The 21,746-nt window shown below is 28.0% G+C and overlaps 1 protein-coding gene across 1 annotated transcript in view; it reads left to right on the top strand.

Moving 5' to 3' along the window:
• Positions 1–8,251, top strand: part of LOC119601678 (protein pellino) — a 47,733-nt gene extending 39,482 nt beyond the window's left edge. The window contains exons 4-10 of the mRNA XM_037952801.1: positions 2,184–2,415; positions 4,457–4,648; positions 5,730–5,918; positions 6,002–6,100; positions 6,163–6,316; positions 6,401–6,578; positions 6,652–8,251. Of these exons, the coding sequence (XP_037808729.1) occupies positions 2,184–2,415; positions 4,457–4,648; positions 5,730–5,918; positions 6,002–6,100; positions 6,163–6,316; positions 6,401–6,578; positions 6,652–6,778 (1,171 nt within the window). The 3' untranslated portion in view covers positions 6,779–8,251. The remainder of the gene's footprint in view (positions 1–2,183; positions 2,416–4,456; positions 4,649–5,729; positions 5,919–6,001; positions 6,101–6,162; positions 6,317–6,400; positions 6,579–6,651) is intronic.
• Positions 8,252–21,746: the final 13,495 nt, after the last annotated feature.

The following is a 21,746-nucleotide window of genomic DNA, read 5'->3' as shown; positions in this document are numbered from 1 at the left end:
TCAGTTCTAGTTCAGTTCTAGTTCAGTTCTAGTTCAGTTCTTAGTTCAGTTCTAGTTCAGTTCTAGTTCAGTTCTAGTTCAGTTCTAGTTCAGTTCTAGTTCAGTTCTAGTTCAGTTCTAGTTCAGTTCTAGTTCAGTTCTAGTTCAGTTCTAGTTCAGTTCTAGTTCAGTTCTAGTTCAGTTCTAGTTCAGTTAGTCAGTTCTAGTTCAGTTCTAGTTCAGTTCTAGTTCAGTTCTAGTTCAGTTCTAGTTCAGTTCTAGTTCAGTTCTAGTTCAGTTCTAGTTCAGTTCTAGTTCAGTTCTAGTTCAGTTCTAGTTCAGTTCTAGTTCAGTTCTAGTTCAGTTCTAGTTCAGTTCTAGTTCAGTTCTAGTTCAGTTCTAGTTCAGTTCTAGTTCAGTTCTAGTTCAGTTCTAGTTCTAGTTCAGTTCTAGTTCAGTTCTAGTTCAGTTCTAGTTCAGTTCTAGTTCAGTTCTAGTTCAGTTCTAGTTCAGTTCTAGTTCTAGTTCAGTTCTAGTTCAGTTCTAGTTCAGTTCTAGTTCAGTTCTAGTTCAGTTCTAGTTCAGTTCTAGTTCAGTTCTAGTTCAGTTCTAGTTCAGTTCTAGTTCAGTTCTAGTTCAGTTCTAGTTCAGTTCTAGTTCAGTTCTAGTTCAGTTCTAGTTCAGTTCTAGTTCAGTTCTAGTTCAGTTCTAGAAAGTCGTCGAATTTACCCCATGATTTGGTAAAATTTAGGGGCATTACCCTGCAACTTCAACAACTTCAAAACAACAAAATACATTAAAAATTTAATTCCTTTAAATGTCTGAATAATTGCATTGTCTCATAGGTTCTAGAGTCGTAGTAAGTAGAAAATAAAACAGAGAGGTACAAGAGAGAAGTGGGAAGTAGACACGAATATTTTCTTTCAGCTGATACCATTGTTTGTCTGCCACATTAATTTACTTACTTTTGTGACGACTTATAAAAATATTTATTTATACAAATATACAAATTAAATATTATTATTATTTCGTTGTTACTGCTTATGTTTAATATATAAATATAACATTGGTATTATCTCCTGCAGTTTATACTCTCACAATCATATTAAATATTATTGTTATAATTTAATTATACCAGCATTATCTGTCTTAAACTTAAACTTGTTGTTTAATTAAGTCGCCGAATGAATGAAAAGCAACAATGAACAAGAAGAGACCAACAAACCCCATTTATAATTTCATTGTCATTTTTTATGAATGGAAACACAAACAACTGTGACGATCTTAATTAATACTTTAATTCTTTCAACACCACCAGACCGATCCCATCTCCACACTCTGTTGGAAATTAAATGTTATAAATACATTTGTATGTTACTCCTAATTTCTTTGGTATTCTTAATTATAAAATCTAATGTCATTACTTCAACATTGAAACCATTAATTAACTCTTCTACTTTTAAAATAGCAGTTTCTTAATTCGTCTAAATGGTCCTTCGAACTTAAATTATTTACATAATTTTCAAATATTTACTTTGCAAATTTTTTATTTTATTTCTAAAAATTACTTCTAAATTTTATTGCTTTAATAACAAAAAATAGAAATCGATTAAAGATTTATTTTTCTATATTTTTATTAAATTTGTGTTGTAATGCAAAAGTGATAATTACATGTGTAAAGGTTAATGTCGAAATACCGCAATAACAACAGAAATAAGTTTTTATTTTTTTACAGCAAATTACAACATTACAAATAAATATTCGATTTTTTTTCTGTTGTTGTTATTGTACTGTGTGAAATTTCATTACAATGAACAAAAATAAATAAACAAAAATTAGAATTACAAAGTTAGATACAACTGATAATTACATATAAAGAGTATCTGTTATTTATACTCCTATAAATTTAACATTGTGTTATTTGAACAATAAGAGTGTGAATTAAATATGTACGTTATAAACAATAGAATTGTATGTTAATATTTTAGCTGCTTCTTCAGTTTTTCAACAATTTTTTTTCTCATATACATACATAAGTACTTGTGTAAATTTTAAACTAATTTATTTAATAGCGATACAAATGTAAAACTAAAAAATAACAATAATTTTAAAACTGTTTATAAAACTTGACCCACATTAGAAGAGAAAATTAAAGTTCAAATAATTTTACAAAATTGAAAAATATTCTTGTATTTTTATTTTAGCTACAATGGTTATTTGCCTCAAGGTGATCGTGGCCGCAGACGTTCTAAATTTGTTTTATATAAACGCAGTGAACCCAGTGGTGTTAAACGTTCCAAACATTATATTGTCCAATCACCACAAACATCTAAAGCCATACTCGATGCCAATCAACACTCAATATCATACACATTATCACGGAATCAGGCTGTTATAGTCGAATATAAAGAGGATACAGAAACCGATATGTTTCAGGTGAGTGAAAAAATATGTAATTACAAAGTTCAGTAATGTTTTTAAATTGTTTGAATTTCAGAACTTAATTTCATGACCCTATTTTCGGATATTACACAGGTCAAAAAAATTTTAAAAAATTTAAAAAAATCGTAAAAATTCGTTTTCGAGATATCATGTTATAAAGTTTGCAAAAAACTAATTTTTGGCCATATTTAAGATGTTATAACAGCACAAATATACCCTCTGTTTTTAAAATCTCTTAAAATTGTACTCATAGTTTACTTCTTAGGGCAATGAACAGTTATTCCGATTTTAATATAATTTTGAAAAAATATACGAAAAAGAACTGAACTAGAACTGAACTAGAACTGAACTAGAACTGAACTAGAACTGAACTTGAACTGAACTAGAACTGAACTAGAACTGAACTAGAACTGAACTAGAACTGAACTAGAACTGAACTAGAACTGAACTAGAACTGAACTAGAACTGAACTAGAACTGAACTAGAACTGAACTAGAACTGAACTAGAACTGAACTAGAACTGAACTAGAACTGAACTAGAACTGAACTAGAACTGAACTAGAACTGAACTAGAACTGAACTAGAACTGAACTAGAACTGAACTAGAACTGAACTAGAACTGAACTAGAACTGAACTAGAACTGAACTAGAACTGAACTAGAACTGAACTAGAACTGAACTAGAACTGAACTAGAACTGAACTAGAACTGAACTAGAACTGAACTAGAACTGAACTAGAACTGAACTAGAACTGAACTAGAACTGAACTAGAACTGAACTAGAACTGAACTAGAACTGAACTAGAACTGAACTAGAACTGAACTAGAACTGAACTAGAACTGAACTAGAACTGAACTAGAACTGAACTAGAACTGAACTAGAACTGAAACTAGAACTGAACTAGAACTGAACTAGAACTGAACTAGAACTGAACTAGAACTGAACTAGAACTGAACTAGAACTACTGAACTGACTAGAACTGAACTAGAACTGAACTAGAACTGAACTAGAACTGAACTAGAACTGAACTAGAACTGAACTAGAACTGAACTAGAACTGAACTAGAACTGAACTAGAACTGAACTAGAACTGAACTAGAACTGAACTAGAACTGAACTAGAACTGAACTAGAACTGAACTAGAACTGAACTAGAACTGAACTAGAACTGAACTAGAACTGAACTAGAACTGAACTAGAACTGAACTAGAACTGAACTAGAACTGAACTAGAACTGAACTAGAACTGAACTAGAACTGAACTAGAACTGAACTAGAACTGAACTAGAACTGAACTAGAACTGAACTAGAACTGAACTAGAACTGAACTAGAACTGAACTAGAACTGAACTAGAACTGAACTAGAACTGAACTAGAGCTGAACTTGAACTGAACTAGAACTGTACTAGAACTGTTAAGAGCTATTAAATCGGATCAAGAATTTAAAATTTGTTCATTTTAAGTTTTTTTATAGTGGTACCCAACTCTGGACGCTTCCGAAATTTTATTAAAATTTAACATTTTCGCGACCTACGTTAATTCCTAATATGATCATCCATTGATTAGGAAAAAACACTAGGCTTCAAATTCGAAATTTATAGTTGAAAATTTTTCAATTTGTTATTCATATCATTGAACTATAATATGCAAAACCAGAGTCCCATAGTCTTTACAAAACAACCAAGCAAATTTATAACACAAACTGCAGCAATTTTGTTTATGGACAAAAGGAAAAATCAAATTACTTTAGTATAGTATTCATGACTAAATACCAATACCAATCACTGCCATGGCACCAGGGTATGAATTGTAATAAAAAGGAATTTATAAAATATTTATACCACTTGTCATACTACTAGACTTTAGATTATAGTTATTTTAACCAGTTTATTATATTGTTGTTATATACGTACTATGTACTACAATTCATATAACACAAATTCATTCAGACCATCCTCCCATTCAAATCAACTATCTAATATTCATTCATAATTATAATGTTGTTGTTGTTTGTTTTTTTATTCAATATTCTTTACAGGTTGGACGCTCCTCAGAGTCGCCTATTGATTTTGTTGTAATGGATACACTGCCTGGTGATAAAAAAGACGCAAAAGTAATGCAGAGTACAATATCACGTTTTGCATGTCGTATCTTGGTCAACAGATGTGAACCCTCAAAGGCGAGAATATTTGCAGCCGGTTTTGATTCGAGTAGGAATATATTCTTGGGTGTAAGTATATTTATTTATTACTTTGTGTGTCATTGTTAGGAAAGAAACAGTATCATCTATTATATTTACATATCCATCATCAGTTTAGTTTCTTTTCTGTGTTGTATTGTTTAGTTTAGTTTTAGTTTTGGTTATTTTATGCATATGACTACTTGTATGTAAGTAGTTACTTGTATGAGAGATGAGATGACGATTAAATTAAATCAATAAATGTTTTTTTTGTTTTTCTGCAATTTTAAATGCAATTTAAATGGAATTAATGCAAAAAAGAAAAGAAAACATGTGTGTTGCATGTGGTTGTTTTATGAATAAATTAAAGCAACAACAACTTCTACATTAAGTACTAAACCATTTCCATGTTGTTAGAGAAATTTCTTTCAAAATTATATTGCAAGTTTATAATTGCTGTCCTTTGGTTTATTTTGGAAATAAATCGGTATCTCATGAAATGTTAGAGACATAGTAAGGATACGATAACTTTTATATTTAAAAAACAAAGCATTTAAATAAAAGCCAAATTCATGATTAGAAATCCTGGAAATGGTTTAAAGCTAAATCTTAAAAGTGCTTGGCTAACAATAACTAAAACCACAACAACAACAATAAACGACGACTATAACAAAAACAATATTAATATTAGTAGTAACAGAGTGTGATGGCGTTTTTATATACTTTGGCCCCATAAAAATGTGGGTCATTGTTACGGTATCCATAATTTACAAGAGACTTTTTTTGTTTTGCACTACGAACGATCAAACAAACAAACATACATACATGTTTAGATTTCTGATGGTACTTACTACTTATTTACAACTGCCACACTTCATACCACAAGTATGTCGTACTTAAAAAACTAAATAAATGTTTATTTGTTGGTTGTTTTGTATTTTTTTGTCTATATTTGTTTCTTGTTTCGCATAATCTCAAACATTTAATCTATAATTAAATTTAAATACATTTAAATTGAATTTTATACATTTAACATTTGTAACCTACTCGCCCCCAGCCAAAAACAATTTATAGCAATTTAAACATTTGTTTGTGTTTTTTATTTCAATTTCTTTTTCATGTTTGAAAATAGGAAAAAGCTACAAAATGGCAAGATAATGTGGAAATAGATGGCCTTACAACAAATGGTGTTTTAATCATGCATCCAAAGGGTCAATTTTGCGGTGGCAATGCCAAATGTGGTCTATGGCGTGAATGTTCGGTGGGTGGCGATGTCTTTAGTTTGCGTGAATCACGCTCAGCCCAACAGAAAGGACAACCGGTAATTATTTTCTATTATCTATTAGCTAGTTTATGATTAATAATACATTTTTTAACTATTTGGTTTTTACGTTTGAAATTTAGATTTATGATGAATCAAATATTTTACAAGATGGCACTTTAATTGATTTATGCGGTGCTACTTTATTATGGCGTTCTTCAGATGGTCTACAGCATTCACCGGTAAGTTTTTTTTGTTTAATGTATGATTCACTTTTTTGCTTAATTTTTGTTATGTTGTTTAGACCAAACGTGATTTAGAGAAACTGATTGATGAAATCAATGCTGGTCGCCCTCAATGTCCTGTTGGCCTTAACACTTTAGTTATACCCCGTAAAGTTAACATTGGTGATCAAATTAATCAGCCTTATGTGTACTTAAATTGTGGTCATGTTCAAGGTGGGTGTTTGAAAATAATAACAAAAACTAATTCCATTTTTAATAAAATTTTAAATTTCGAAATTTTTCTATCTCAACAAACAGGTCATCATGACTGGGGCCAAGATAAAAGTACTGGCGCCCGACGTTGTCCCATGTGTCTGGAAGTTGGTCCTGTGGTAACACTGTGTATGGGTTTAGAACCAGCGTTTTATGTAGATATTGGTCCACCAACATTTGCATTTAATCCATGTGGTCACATGGCTACAGAAAAAACGGTCAAGTGAGTTTCTTGTCTTTTTTCTAACAAATTAATGTTTAATTGTTTTTTTTTTTTTTTTTTTTAATATTTCCAGATATTGGGCTAATGTTGATATACCACATGGTACAAATGGTTTTCAAGCTGTTTGTCCATTTTGTGCGACGCCCCTTGATGGTAATTCCGGTTACATTAAATTAATTTTTCAAGATAATTTAGATTAAAATAAATATGTATAATAAATATTAAAACAAAATAAGTAAAATTGCAAAAAAACAAATTGAAAATTTAAAGTAAAAAAACAAATAATCCATAGGCTTTATTTTTCTAAAAACGTAATTATTATAAAAACAAAACAAATCCAAAAAAAGAAATAATATAAAACAAATAATGAATTATTAATAATATTTACAAATTATTTTTTAAAATATCAAAAGAAAAAAAAATTTCTATTTATATACATACAACATACAACAAATTATACATAAATACATACTTATATAGAAAAAACAAATACATACAACATACACACATCTATAAACATTAAAATTTTGAAAAGAGTTATTAAAAAGAAAAACTGAAAATTTAGATTATTATAAATTGATTACATAAATACATACAAACTCAAATTCATTAAATCATTTCCTTTTTTCATTCGTATTGTAGTTATCGAACATTTTTCTATAGAATATTAACGAAATTCTCCTCAAAAAATTGTTTTAAAAGCTTTATACTAACGATAACTTTCTCTTACTGAACATGTTCTTTAGAAAACTTTTCCTTGTTATCAATCCAATAGATTAGATAATTACTTTTTTAAAACAAATGTTAATAATATTTGATTTTCAAATTACCACATGATGTTTCCAGTTTTCTAATTTCTCTAAAGGATTAAACCATCTTTCGATGCGAAAAGAAAGGCTTTCGATAAACAATGTATTTAACATACAAATTCTAAAGCCTCTGTTTTCGAAACAAGTTAATGCTTCTTTGTTTAATTCCTTTCAACTTTTTATGAAAATTGTCTTTAATATCTCTGTTAATATTCGCTATAGAGCAATTATTATATTTTTTACAAGTTTTTTCTTCACTAATCACTCATTTCAAATGATTTGGTATGAAATGTTAAACAAAAGAAAGTAAAAATAATATTATAAATTTTTGTAATTATAAATTGTAAAAAAAATATAATTGATAAATAGATATTTTGTAGTAAAAATCATAACAAACATACATACAAACAACATACATACAAATTTAATTTTTCTAATTTATAAATTATATAAAAATTATAGTAAAAAAACAACAACAACAAAACATAAAAATAATAAAAACGAAATGCCTTGAAGAATTTTTTTGTACAACTTTTTCTTACGTTTGTTTTGAAAACGAAAACGAAAACAACAACAACAAAAAACACACAACAACAAATTCTTTTGATTTTTCCAAATTTTATTATAAAAGAAAAAAAAACCTTAAGAATAAATAACTATTTGTTGCTAAAATAAAACTCCTCCTTGATGATGATGCTCTATTGAATGTAAAAGTTAAAAAAAACACAAATAATTTTTTTGTCTGCTCTTAAAAGAAAAGTATTAAATGAATGTTATTAAGCCTAAATAAGAATTTATCAAAATTTGTATAAATATTAAAGTAAAACAAAAAAAAAAAAAAAAACTTAAATTCCAAACTTAAAAACAAACTAAGAATTTGAATTAAAAAAACCAAACTAAAGGCGTGTTATATTTTTACTCATAAATATTTCTATATAGTATAATTTACCCACAAAGAAATTAAAAAAAAAACAAAATCACCTTTAAACCATAATAAAACACATATTGTCCAAAAACAACTTGTCAACAACCAAAATATTTAAATATATTTTTTAAAATCCTTAAAACTGCGGGAACCACAAACATAACATTTTCAAGCAAATAACAAGTTTAAAAGTTCTAGCTTAAAGAAAAGAAAAAAAAAACAGTTTGGAATTTTGTTCTTAACTTAAATGATATACTAACTTTAAGTTAACTTTAACCTGTTTCAACTTTGTTGAAATTTTAAAACAATTTCGTTTTGTTTTATTTATAATTTTTGCCTTAAATCTTTTTAAAAGTTCTTTTTTTTACAAATACAAGTAATTTTAGTTTTTTTAGTTATTAATTTTTAAATACAAATCAATGAAAGTATTTAGTTTTTAAGCTTTTGTTTTTTTTTAACGTTTATTATTTTATATTAAAATTTGTAATTTTATTTATGCCTATAATTTAAATCTAAAACTATCTACCATTTACTGAGAACATTTTTATTATTATTTTTATAAATAAAACTATTTTTTTTTAAATAAGTCTTTTTTAAATTTCCTTTTCGTTTTCTTTTCAAATATTTAAGCCATAATTGTTTAAGAAAAAAAAAAAGGAAAATAATAAAATAATTATTGCAACTATTTATAATCAATAATAATATCAGTTATACAAAATCAGTTAAAAGATAATAATGAGTTTTCTTTTCTTTTAATTATTGTCTGTTTTTGAATAACTGTTGCTTTATAACGAAAAAAACATATTTAATTAAAAGAAAAAACCTAAATAATTTATATTCAAGAAAAAAATCGATTTATATATAAATATATGAAAAAATATACAAATATTATATATAAAATTAATAATAAATTAATAAACATAAATTAAAATAAAATAAAACAAAAGAATGAAAAAAAACAAAACATCCTTATAATGAAATATCGTTAGTAATAGTAATTGTAATTAATTAAAAATAAAAAAACAAACAAAAACCAATTATGGAATTATAAAATAAAGATCAAATGAACTGAAATAAAGTAAATAAAACAAAATATATTATAAAAAATAAAACAAAAAATAGTTTTTAATTAAAATAAAACAGAATAAAGTGAGTCAACAAAGTAATTATAAAATTGTTTCTTAAAAAAACTATCGAAATTTGTCATATCCCTGTAATAGAATTATCGATAATTCTTATAACTTAGAAGACTTGTGAATATAGTAGTACATAATTAATCAATAATATTAGTCAATAGAAATCCATAAATTACCCTAGTTCATTAACTACTCAATAAACTATTGGATTGGGCTTAGATTAGTCAAAAGACTATTTCATAAACTAGTTGGAAATATACTTGTGTTTAGACTAGTAAATGGTCTAGTTATAAGACTAGTCAATTTGCTAGTTCATAGAATAGTTAATACTCTAACCCTTAAATTATTCAATAGACTAATCTATAGACAATTCAATGGATCAACAGAACAGTTAATAGTCCATAGACTAACAAATAGAATAGTCCATAGTATAGTCAAAAAGTCTTGTCAATTCACTAGTTCTTAGATTATATAAATTAATCAATAATATTAGTCCATAGACATCCATAGAATACACTAGTTCATTAACTACTCGATAAACTAGTGGGTTGGGCTTAGAATAGTCAAAAGACTATTTCATAAACTAGTAGGAAATAGACTAGTGTTTAGACTAGTAAATGGTCTAGTTATAAGACTAGTCAATTTACTAGTTCTTAGACTAGTCCATAAAATAATCAATAGACTAATCCATAGGCTACTCAATGAATTAGTCAACAGACTAGTCAATAAAACAGTTAATAGTCCATAGATTAACTAATAGAATAGTCCATAGAATAGTTAATAGTATGGTCAAAGGTTTAGGTTAGGTTTAGGTAAGAAGGGTAGCCACTCATTCAATCATGAGTTGCTCACATGGGTCCACTTAGTTGCGTTCCCGTTTTGATATCCTAGTGGTTGTTGTTGTAGCAACGATAGTGTATAGTCGGTGTGGCTGGGTTGACAATCCTTGGTCGTTGTTCGTTGAACTCCGAGTCGTTCCGGTGTGAAGAACCGATTGTCGTGGGAACGCATCCTAGTGGTCATACGAGTCATTTTAAGTATTACTCTCTACTTCTACAAAGTTTATTATATTTTGAAGGCATATCCCAGATTGCTCATCAAATTAAGATAGAGCAGCAAAGACGATACAGTGTTCTCTGCTTTCATTGAATGATGCACAGTGGTATAGGAAAAAAAAAGAGGGAAATAATTCGGTAACTTCTAAACGGTTAATCCGATTTTAATGAAATTTGGTATGCACAAAGAGGAGGTGTTGTCGAGTTTAGGTTTTGAATTTGGACCTTATAGGCCAACCAGGGGCCCGGCGGGGGGTCCTCAAATTAGGACACCTCGGCTATGTTAAATTTTTAAAACGATCTTATTTCTTCATTTGAGTTCCGATTTAAAAAAAATTTCGTATATAGAATCTTCTCATCGAGCACTATAAAAAATGTCGTCGTAGCAGTAAATTATCTCTTATAGTTCAGGAGATATTCGCATTTGAAAATTAAAATTTTAAAATTTTTACCGTTCTTACTTTAGTTTTTTGATAATAGCGGGTCCAAATATTCCCATTTCTTTTTTTATTCGCTTAACAACAAGTTTATATATCAAGCAGTGAAAGAATTATGTAAAAATCATGACTGAGTCCAAAGTTATAGGCATTTTAATTTAAAAAATTAAAAAAGGCGATTTTTTGCCATTTTTTTGGGAAAAAAGTATCTTTTTCTTTTTAAGTTATCTAAAAAGTTTCTAAGAAGATGTATATAGAATTTATACTTTTTGAAAAGCTGACTTTACATAAAATACGATAAATGAAACAAAACCTAAAAATTTTTGATACCGAGGGGACCAGGTCCATCCAAAAAACCCTATTTTTTTATAGAAAATTCAATTTTGAGCAAAAATTCTCAAATCGCATAGTCGATATCAAATTATAGTGACCTGTTTTATATGACCCAATATGTTCTTAATCATTTTGTAACGGGTTTCGATAACCCCGCCCCTGGTATGGATATAATAGGCAAAAAACCAAAAAATCCCATTTTTGGGATTTTTTAAAACTTTTTTGGGAATTCCGGGATTTCTAATAAGAAAATTCGAACTTTTTATTTAATTTTAGATTTTGAGTAAAAAATCTACCTAACTGTAAAATTTCATCAAAAAATATTCATAAATAAAATTTTTATTGCAATTTGAAAAATTTGTATCTTCGCAAAAACTGAATAAAAAACATTTTTTAATTTTTTTTAAAAAAGTATTCCGCGAATTTTTTAATTTTCAAAAATTATATACAGTTTTGAAAAATAGACAAAATTACCTTTCCATTGATATATAACATGCCTACCTAATGTTTTTTAAGTGACAAATTAATTAGGGAAAACTCAACATCTTTTAGAAAATTTACCTAGCACTATTATTTTCATCCATAACGTTAACTCTTAAATTTGTTACATATATTAAAAAATTTTCAGGTATTATTTTTTAAACTGTAATGATTTTTACCCCTATAGGTCACTTTAATAGGTAGCTTATTAAAGTGACCTATTGAGGAAAAATTCATTACATAAGGATACGTTAGACATATTAGGTAGAATATCATAACCCTTTAAAAAATAATTTAATTTAAGTACCTGTAATTAATATATAAGACAGGTTTATATCTGTTTGTAATTATTTGTAATTTTCTAACCATGGCGATCGTACTAAAAAAAAATGATTTGTGCTCCATTTTATTTGAACACTCTTCAGCTCCTTTTCAAGATAAAGTGAACTTCTTATTGAAATATATTGAAACTGCACATAAAAATAAAGTGGATAAAACTGATATATGTAAAATTGAAAATTTTATAAAATCAGTTGATATAAAACTGAAGAGTGTTCGGTATTCCATTGCTAAATTTCGATCGAAATTTTCTGATTGTCTGGATGAATGTGTAGAAGTTGCTATTTGCGTATCAACTGTTGGTGCTCCCTGTAAGCAGTATGAGGATTTGAGCTCAAAATCTAAGAGGAAAAGGTTATCAACTTCACTAGAAACCTTATCTAACGAAGAAGTTTCGGACACTTTTAAAGCAATGTTAAGAAAAGAAAAACAGCCTTTGGATGCCATAAAAATTGCAAATATTCTTCCAACCGCATCACCAAGACGACTGAAAAGAATTGTAAAGAGTATACCCACACCATCATCTGATACAACGTTCACTGAGGAAGAAGCTATTGCGCTTATGTTGCAGCTGGGATTAAGTCGTGATAACTACATAACGTTAAGAAAGGCGCTATCTGAAAAAGGAGTGGATGTTTTACCATCATATGACAAAATAAATGAAAAGAAGAAAAGCATTATACCACCTCCTATTGAAATAACTGATCGGAAGGCTGTTATTGGACTCGGCGCTCTACTCGAAAATACTGCTTTAAGGATTGCTTCTGACTTTTCTTCAGACCAACTAAAAAAAATAAATTCTTGTGATCTTCAACTCATTTGTAAGTGGGGATGTGATGGATTATCAGCACTCTCGGAATATAAACAAATCAACACAAGTGAATCATCTTCCGAGTATAAAAGTGTATTTATGGCATCGCTAGTTCCATTAAGAATTCGAAAGTATGCTGACAGCGATTCTCCATCAACCAGTTTCGATGATATTTGGAAGAATTCGACTCCAGGATCCAAAGCTTTTTGTAGGCCAATAAGCTTTGAGTATATAAAGGAATCCAAAACAACAACGCAAGATTTGATAAATCGTATTGAAGCAGAAATTAAAAACTTGGAACCTATAACAATCGAAATAGAAAATTATTCGTTTAACATGTCCTATGATTTAAAACTTACAATGATTGATGGGAAAGTTGGAAATGCCATTACAGGAACATCATCTACTTGGTACTGCTACATATGTGGTGATAAAAAATCAGAATTTTCGAATATTTCCAAGCAAAGATCAATAAATGAGGAAACATTACAATTTGGAATATCCCCCCTACATGCTCGCATACGATTTCTGGAACATTTTCTACATTTAGCATATGATTTAAAGTACAGAAGCATACCGGAAAATGCAAACAAAAGTGCAAATAACAATAAGGAGTTAATGGAAATGAGAGCCAGTGAGAAACGAAGAATTCAAGAGGAATTTAAAAAGCGGATGGGATTAAATATTGATAAACCACTCACAGGATATGGAAGCACAAACGATGGTAATACCGCTAGACGTTTTTTTAAACATTTTGAAACTACTTCCGAAATAACCGGAATTAGTATGGATTTACTGCAAAAGGTCAATATTATTCTAATGGCGATAAATAGCAAGCATAAAGTGAACGCAACAAAATTTGGAGAGTATTCTACAAAAGTTTCTAAATTACTTTTGGAATTATATCCCTGGAAAGAAATGACACCTACAGTTCACAAGATATTATGTCATGGAAAGGTCATCATAGAACATAATATTCTGCCTTTAGGAGAGCTTACAGAAGAACCCCAAGAATCGAGGAATAGAGACTTTAAGCATATTCATCAGTTTAGCTCAAGGAAGTGTTCTAGGCAGTCTCAAAATGAAGATATTTTTAATAATCTGATTCTATCTTCTGATCCTGTTTTATCTACTATAAGGAAACGTTGGATTTGCTACAAAACGTTAGCATTTGAAAATATTCATGAATTTAAAGATTTACTTTATCTTTTAGATATGGACTACTGTGATACCGATTATTTTACAAAATTATATTAATTTATAAAAAAAAAATAAATAAAGACTATTTTTATATAAAATAAATACTTGTTAATTTTTTTTAGGGATAAAGAATAAAAGATTAATCGTAAAAAGTGGCTGTAAAAATTCATAAAAATTTAGGTAGTAAAACATGCCTAACAAATGTATGGATGAAAATAATAGTACTAGGTAAATTCTCTAAAAGATGTTGAGTTTTCCCTAATTAATTTGTCACTTAAAAAACATTAGGTAGGCATGTTATATATCAATGGAAAGGTAATTTTGTCTATTTTTCAAAACTGTATATAATTTTTGAAAATTAAAAAATTCGCGGAATACTTTTTTAAAAAAAATTAAAAAATGTTTTTTATTCAGTTTTTGCGAAGATACAAATTTTTCAAATTGCAATAAAAATTTTATTTATGAATATTTTTTGATGAAATTTTACAGTTAGGTAGATTTTTTTACTCAAAATCTAAAATTAAATAAAAAGTTCGAATTTTCTTATTAGAAATCCCGGAATTCCCAAAAAAGTTTTAAAAAATCCCAAAAATGGGATTTTTTGGTTTTTTGCCTATTATATCCATACCAGGGGCGGGGTTATCGAAACCCGTTACAAAATGATTAAGAACATATTGGGTCATATAAAACAGGTCACTATAATTTGATATCGACTATGCGATTTGAGAATTTTTGCTCAAAATTGAATTTTCTATAAAAAAAATAGGGTTTTTTGGATGGACCTGGTCCCCTCGGTATCAAAAATTTTTAGGTTTTGTTTCATTTATCGTATTTTATGTAAAGTCAGCTTTTCAAAAAGTATAAATTCTATATACATCTTCTTAGAAACTTTTTAGATAACTTAAAAAGAAAAAGATACTTTTTTCCCAAAAAAATGGCAAAAAATCGCCTTTTTTTAATTTTTTAAATTAAAATGCCTATAACTTTGGACTCAGTCATGATTTTTACATAATTCTTTCACTGCTTGATATATAAACTTGTTGTTAAGCGAATAAAAAAAGAAATGGCGAAAATCGGGAATATTTGGACCCGCTATTATCAAAAAACTAAAGTAAGAACGGTAAAAATTTTAAAATTTTAATTTTCAAATGCGAATATCTCCTAAACTATAAGAGATAATTTACTGCTACGACGACATTTTTTATAGTGCTCGATGAGAAGATTCTATATACGAAATTTTTTTTAAATCGGAACTCAAATGAAGAAATAAGATCGTTTTAAAAATTTAACATAGCCGAGGTGTCCTAATTTGAGGACCCCCCGCCGGGCCCCTGGTTGGCCTATAAGGTCCAAATTCAAAACCTAAACTCGACAACACCTCCTTTTTGTGCATACCAAATTTCATTAAAATCGGATTAACCGTTTAGAAGTTACCGAATTATTTCCCTCTTTTTTTTTCCTATACCACTGTGTGATGTATTGCTCATCATTCAATGAAAGCAGAGGAGGTGAGGTATTGTTTCCTCTTCCTTCTCATTATTAAAACTCCTAGTGTAGTCGTTATATTCGAGACCGATTCTTCCGGCATGATTGCCAATTGTACAGTGTCCAGTTACGACTGATATCAGCGTTCTTATCTGTTCCCAGCGAAAGCTTAATAATAACTTTGAGCTGGGTGTATCATATAGAGGCTAAATTGACATCGAACCATCTGTTTCACTGAACCATCTTATTTGAGCCATTTTATATAGTTCAGTATGAACCAGTGACATACAGTTTGTAAGGGAGATGCCAGTAAATGCGTCGATTTCAACTTCCCCTCTCATAACACCATTCCTGGCAAGTTCGTCAGCTATACAGTTTCCCTAACACTTACTATGTCCAGGAACCGATATTAGCGTTATCTCATTCAGAGATACCCGGCATTCTTTGGTTAACTTAGATGTCGTAATGACACCCGCTAGATTTTTGATCGCAGCTTTGTTGTCCGTATATATACATACATATATCACCCGATATTTGATAACGCCTCAGCCAGTTGGTGTCTCGTTTGAGATCAGATATCTCTGCCTGTAAAATACTACAAGAATTGGTATCCTAAACGAGGATTTGATTAAAAATCTTTTAATGTAAAAGCCACCACCCAACCTTCAACTCCTCTTGAAGCCGTCAGTGTAAACATTTGTAACACCATTAGTTGTGTGAGACTGGGGTACTGAATTCCCAGCAGGAACTAGGATATGAAAGCGTCTGTTAAAGTGAGGTTTCGCAACGCAATAGTCTACATTAAGATGCAAGGATTCGAAGTGTTAAATTATTCGTATGTGTCCTATGCCTTTACTACCAGAACACGAACCACTTGCGTTTAGTCTAATAGCAGAATTAAGAACCAGTTGACCAATTGGTGACCAATTCATTATAGTTAACAGGGCCTTCGTTGGCGTCGTCCTCATTGCTCCTGTGATCAGGATGGCAATGTTTCGTAGGGTACGTTCATTGGCTGCACAAAAGTCAAAAGTCTTGTCAATTCACTAGTTCTTAGAAATTTGATTTTTTTAGTGTTTTTACTAAAGTTGTCATTCTATTTTTTCATTCTATCAGGACGCTGCGAGTTTAATTCTGTTTCTCCAGTTGACAGCGATAATTGTTAAAGTTTTGTCATTCAAATTTCTAAAAATCTTAGTGGATCGAGTGGCAGGAGACCAACCTCCTTTCCGAATTTCAACTTTCTAGTTTCAGACGTTTAGGATGAGCGATGGCGAATCAGTCAGTGAGTCTGTAACGTATATACATACATATATACTAGATGAACATTTTTGGTTAATCCAAAATAAAGAAAATCGATAATTATTTGGATCCGCTGTAATCTATAAAAACATTTTTGCATGACACAGTGAAAATTTTTTCAATGTGTAATTTGACATCATGATAATTGTAATTCGGTCAGCTAACAACACTTTGTTATGTTAATGAAGAAGAATTCTGTTATAGTTTTGCTGCATACATGCGCTACCCTGTTGTTTAAAAGCAAATTTAAAGCATACTTGTTTAAAAGCCAATTTAAAGCATACTTTTAGGCTTATGCGTTAATCATATATTAAGGCCATTCACAGCTTATAAAATTAACAGGATCACTTACCTTTATATTTTTACTTAAAAAACTTTAAAATAAAACCATTTAACATTTAATTAGTTGAAAACAATGTTTTTTTATTACTTCTTTATTGTTAATCTGAATTTTTATTTATTTGTCTTTTCACATGTAATTTGTTTTTATTATCAAGTTTTAGTTTGGTTGCTTTTTGTGGTAAATTTTTTTAATGAACAATTTTATTGAGTTTTATTAATTTAATGTTTTTAGTAATAAATTTTTTTGAAATTTGTAAGTGATTTATGAAAAATGTTTATATATAATTATTGTTGCTTTCTTGTTTTTTTTAATAATGTACGAGTATTACAAATTTAATTGTTTTTTTTTTGTATGATTTGTAGTAAGTGTTTATTTTATTGTCTTAATTGTTTTAACTTTTCTTTAAATTTTGTCAAATGTTTAAATACCAAAATTTTTGTATGCGTTTTATGCAATTATATAAAAAATTATAATATATTTTTTGTGTTAGCATGAGTTAAGTAATTTTATGTTTTAAGTTATTAAGCTTAGAAACTAATTTAAAAAACACCGTTTAGTTATTTATTAGAGGAAATTTAGAAGAAGTTATTTTTTATATTCATTATTTAGCGAAACCATTTTACTAGAAAATGTTTAACAGGGAACAGTGTTTCTTTTGGTTTAAATTTAAACATTAAATTTTTTGTAAAAAAAAAATTAAAAAAGATTTTGTATGAAAAAATGCATGCATTTTTGTATTGAATGTAATGTGTTGTAGTTTTATTCACAATTAGATGGGTTTTGAGTTTTGTTAAGGTGAATTTTAGGTGAAAAAATGCCTCTATCTAAAAGGTTTTTGTTTAGTTTTACTAATTTGTTTTGTTATGTATGTATATAGAAGTTTCTAGTGAGATTTGTTTATATGAATGATAAATTTAACATTTTATTTTTGTGTTTTTAGAAAGTAGAACATTTTATGTACATATAAGTAAATATAAATATTATGAGGAAAAAAAAAGAATTATTTGAAACTATTAAGAATAATCACAGATTTGAAGAAGAAATAAAAAGAATAAGAATGCTTTCCTAGAGCTAGTTCCAAGGCGGACAATTTCAAACTAAAATAATTTATAAAGAAATTGTTTATAAATTGTTAAAGAGACAAAAATTTCCCCAAAAATCGTTAGTGTAAACGTCAAACTAACTTAAACTAAATGCTAGTTCTTTAAAAAGTCAATATTTTGCTAAAATTTATTTAAATTTTCAGAAATTCATCAAACTGTGATTAGCCTTAATATGTTCTCAGTGGAATATTAACATTGTAGCGTTTTTTTGTTTGTTCATTTATTGTTTTGTGCGTTTGATTTTTAGCATTTTGTATAAGTTTATTATTATGTTAATTACTATTTAAATGCTTTTAATGTTTTATTTATATTTTAAGCAAAATAAAGTCTAATGATGGTTTAACATTAAAAATGAGAGATTCATTAAAAGCAAGTTAATCCTGTAGTTTTTTATATAAAAACCAAAGCTCTAAAGAGGAAATGAGCAAATGAAAGAAATTGTTACAATAATACAACTAATTTTACAATTATTTGTTAATATTTCTTAAAAAGAAAATTGTTAATGTTAAATTTATTTAAAAAAATATTTATTTTATTACATATACAATAAGTAAGTATTTATTTTTCGTTTTACTAAAGTTTTTTTTTTAATCAAAGTTTTTTTTTTTAATAATATTTCTTGTTTTTCTAAAAAAATGTTTATCTAAAACAAGTACAAAATAGTTAATTACGTTAAGTAAACATTATAAACTATTTAATTTATTTAATTTTAATTTTTTAAGTATTGTCCTCTTATTAAATCTTACATATCATCTCGCATCCTTTGTGTTGCCATTATTGTCCAACATTATTTTTGTTAAATTTTTTTATTGTCATTTTTCCTTCAGTTTATTATTTTTTTTTAATCTTAAACATTAATATTTTTAATATTTGTTTTAAACAAATTTTGAGTTATACATTTAAATAAATAAAAAAAATTTGCCTAGAATGGAAAAAAGCAAGTATTACTTATTTAGCGGTTTTTTATTATTATTATTATTAATATTTTACATTGTTATTGTCAGCGTTTGTGGGTCTTTAAAGTTAATTTTAAATGAATGCAATGATTGAAAAATGTAACATTTGAAACGTTTAAAGTTCTGCCCCAAAGGGAAGCCATTAATTAAACTTAAGTTTTTAAAATTATGTATAAAAGTTTTATTCCTTCAGATTTAAGACCCTAATATAATAATAGGGCCTGTCATAGAAATCCATTCCGAAAGTGAGATTATTACTTAACTCTTTGACGTATACGGGACACCGGTGTCCCAAGATTTTTTTTCAATATTTCTTGATTTAGAGCGTAACTTTGAGTTCACAGCTACAGTAAATGGTTATTTCCAAAGAAAATCAAGTTATTTTTTAGAATTTGGTGTCACTACATTCTAAAAAGGATAATATCCTTTGAAAACACTTTTTCCATTTTTCATCAAAAATGATCATTATACGTCAAAATAAAGTGTGTGGCGAAGAGATATTCATAAAAAGTCGAGCGGTATAGTTTTGTGCGTGAAAGGGTTAAGCTATGTTGTTATATCTTACAATGTTGGCAGAAATATAAATATTTTTCTAACAACCGAAAGATTGTAAAGTCACATTTGTTGTAAGATCTGACAATCGTTTATACTTAGCTTTAATAAACAAATTGATTAAAACTTTAAACAATTTTCATTCCAAAAAGTTGTAATTTTTTCCTTTTTAAATCGGAATGGTATTCTGTCATTTCAACATATGAATCAGGTCTTTCGTTAATTTACATAAAATATTCATGTCCGTCCGTGTAAACTTTGTAATAAAAGTCGCAATTTTAAAGATAATTTCATGAAATTTGATACTTTTGGCCCAGGGAGAAACCCAATTAATTTTAGTTGCAAACGGGCCACAATTATGATAAATATGTATCTTTACAAAAATTTGCTCTGCTAATTTTTATAGATGTAAAATCACACCACCGGGTTTGGTAACTATCGGTCCATAATTGAACATCCATAACTGATTTACAAATATTAGTATCGCTTTGAAACACGAGATAAATCAGGTTTATATGAACATCAATCCGTTCCGAACTTGTATATATGTATGTACATACGTAAACCGACATATATGTACATATGTATTTGACCCTAGTCTTCATACAGAATACCCTTATGGTCGGACATGGACTTCTATACTCTCTCTTACTTGTTATTTAATTATTGTCTTCAAAAAAGTGGCATTTTGATACTCATCTGAAGTTAAAAGAAGAGTGAACAATTAAATAATTATTCGTTGAATTGTTAAATACAAATTTCTTTAATAAAAAAAAAAATTAAAAATGGAGTTATGTTTATCTAGAATCTAGTATATTTACCGATTACTACGTCCAAAACTAAAACTTTAAACCGAAATTTTATGGAGCTGATATTTAGCATAAAAAGTCATGCCTGAAACATCAAGAAAATAGTTTTAAAGTTTTGGGTTATGAATTTATCGGTTTTCCAGCTATCCATGTAAGAGTGTAAGATCTAATAATCTTGGAAACATCTCTAATTTGTGGAAATGTTTTTATATCATATCAATTATGACCCCTATTCAGCATTTCGATTACGTTTCCGCATTCAGTTACGCTACGATCGAAAATTGGTATGCCAACAAAAAACGAAATCATAAGAAAAAGAAGAAGCAATTCCAATGTGTTTTTTTATTACGGACTATGATAAATCAGTCCATGAACTATTCTCTGAACTGATCTGTGGTCTAGGTTATGGACTAGTCAATTGATAAGTCTAAGGATTGGTATATGTACTAGTCTACGGACTACTACTATTGAATTGTCATATACTAATTTATTGACTAGTCAATTGACTATTTAGCAAATTTTTGTAATATTGAGTACTTTCAATTAAAAATGATAAAGATTTGTTAAAAACTTTAATTTACGTAATCATTGCATTCTTTTGATATAATAAAAACAAAACAAAAACGTATTGATCTTTTAATTCTTTTAAATACATACAAATATATAAATATGTACAAAACATCCATTAATGTTTCAGATACATAATTAATTATTTTTTTTTTTTTTTTATTTAACATTTTATTGTCTTTATACACATTTAAAAGAAAAACGAATTTGCATAAAAATTTATAAAGAGATTGATTTTCTAGAGAGAAAGAGAGCACCGGCAAATTGTTTAAAAATAATTTACCCAAACAGAACAGTTTAATTGTGGCAATGACAAAATTAATCAATTATGATGACCTTAAACAATATCTTGTTAATATTAACAAAATGTTTGCTTAAAGCAAACAATATTTTTCAAGATTTTGTTCAATACAATTAAACTGTTCTATTAAGTATTATTTTATAAAGAATAGAATATTTAAATGTATTTTATAACGATGTAATTAATTTATTTATACATATGTATATGTATGTTTAAAAGATTAAG

The sequence above is a fragment of the Lucilia sericata genome, unplaced genomic scaffold (assembly GCF_015586225.1).
Source record: "Lucilia sericata isolate MDLA Ls3-8-SP2 unplaced genomic scaffold, ASM1558622v1 Contig000185F_arrow, whole genome shotgun sequence".
NCBI lineage: Eukaryota > Metazoa > Arthropoda > Insecta > Diptera > Calliphoridae > Lucilia > Lucilia sericata.
This window is presented reverse-complemented; position numbering and strand designations above follow the sequence as displayed.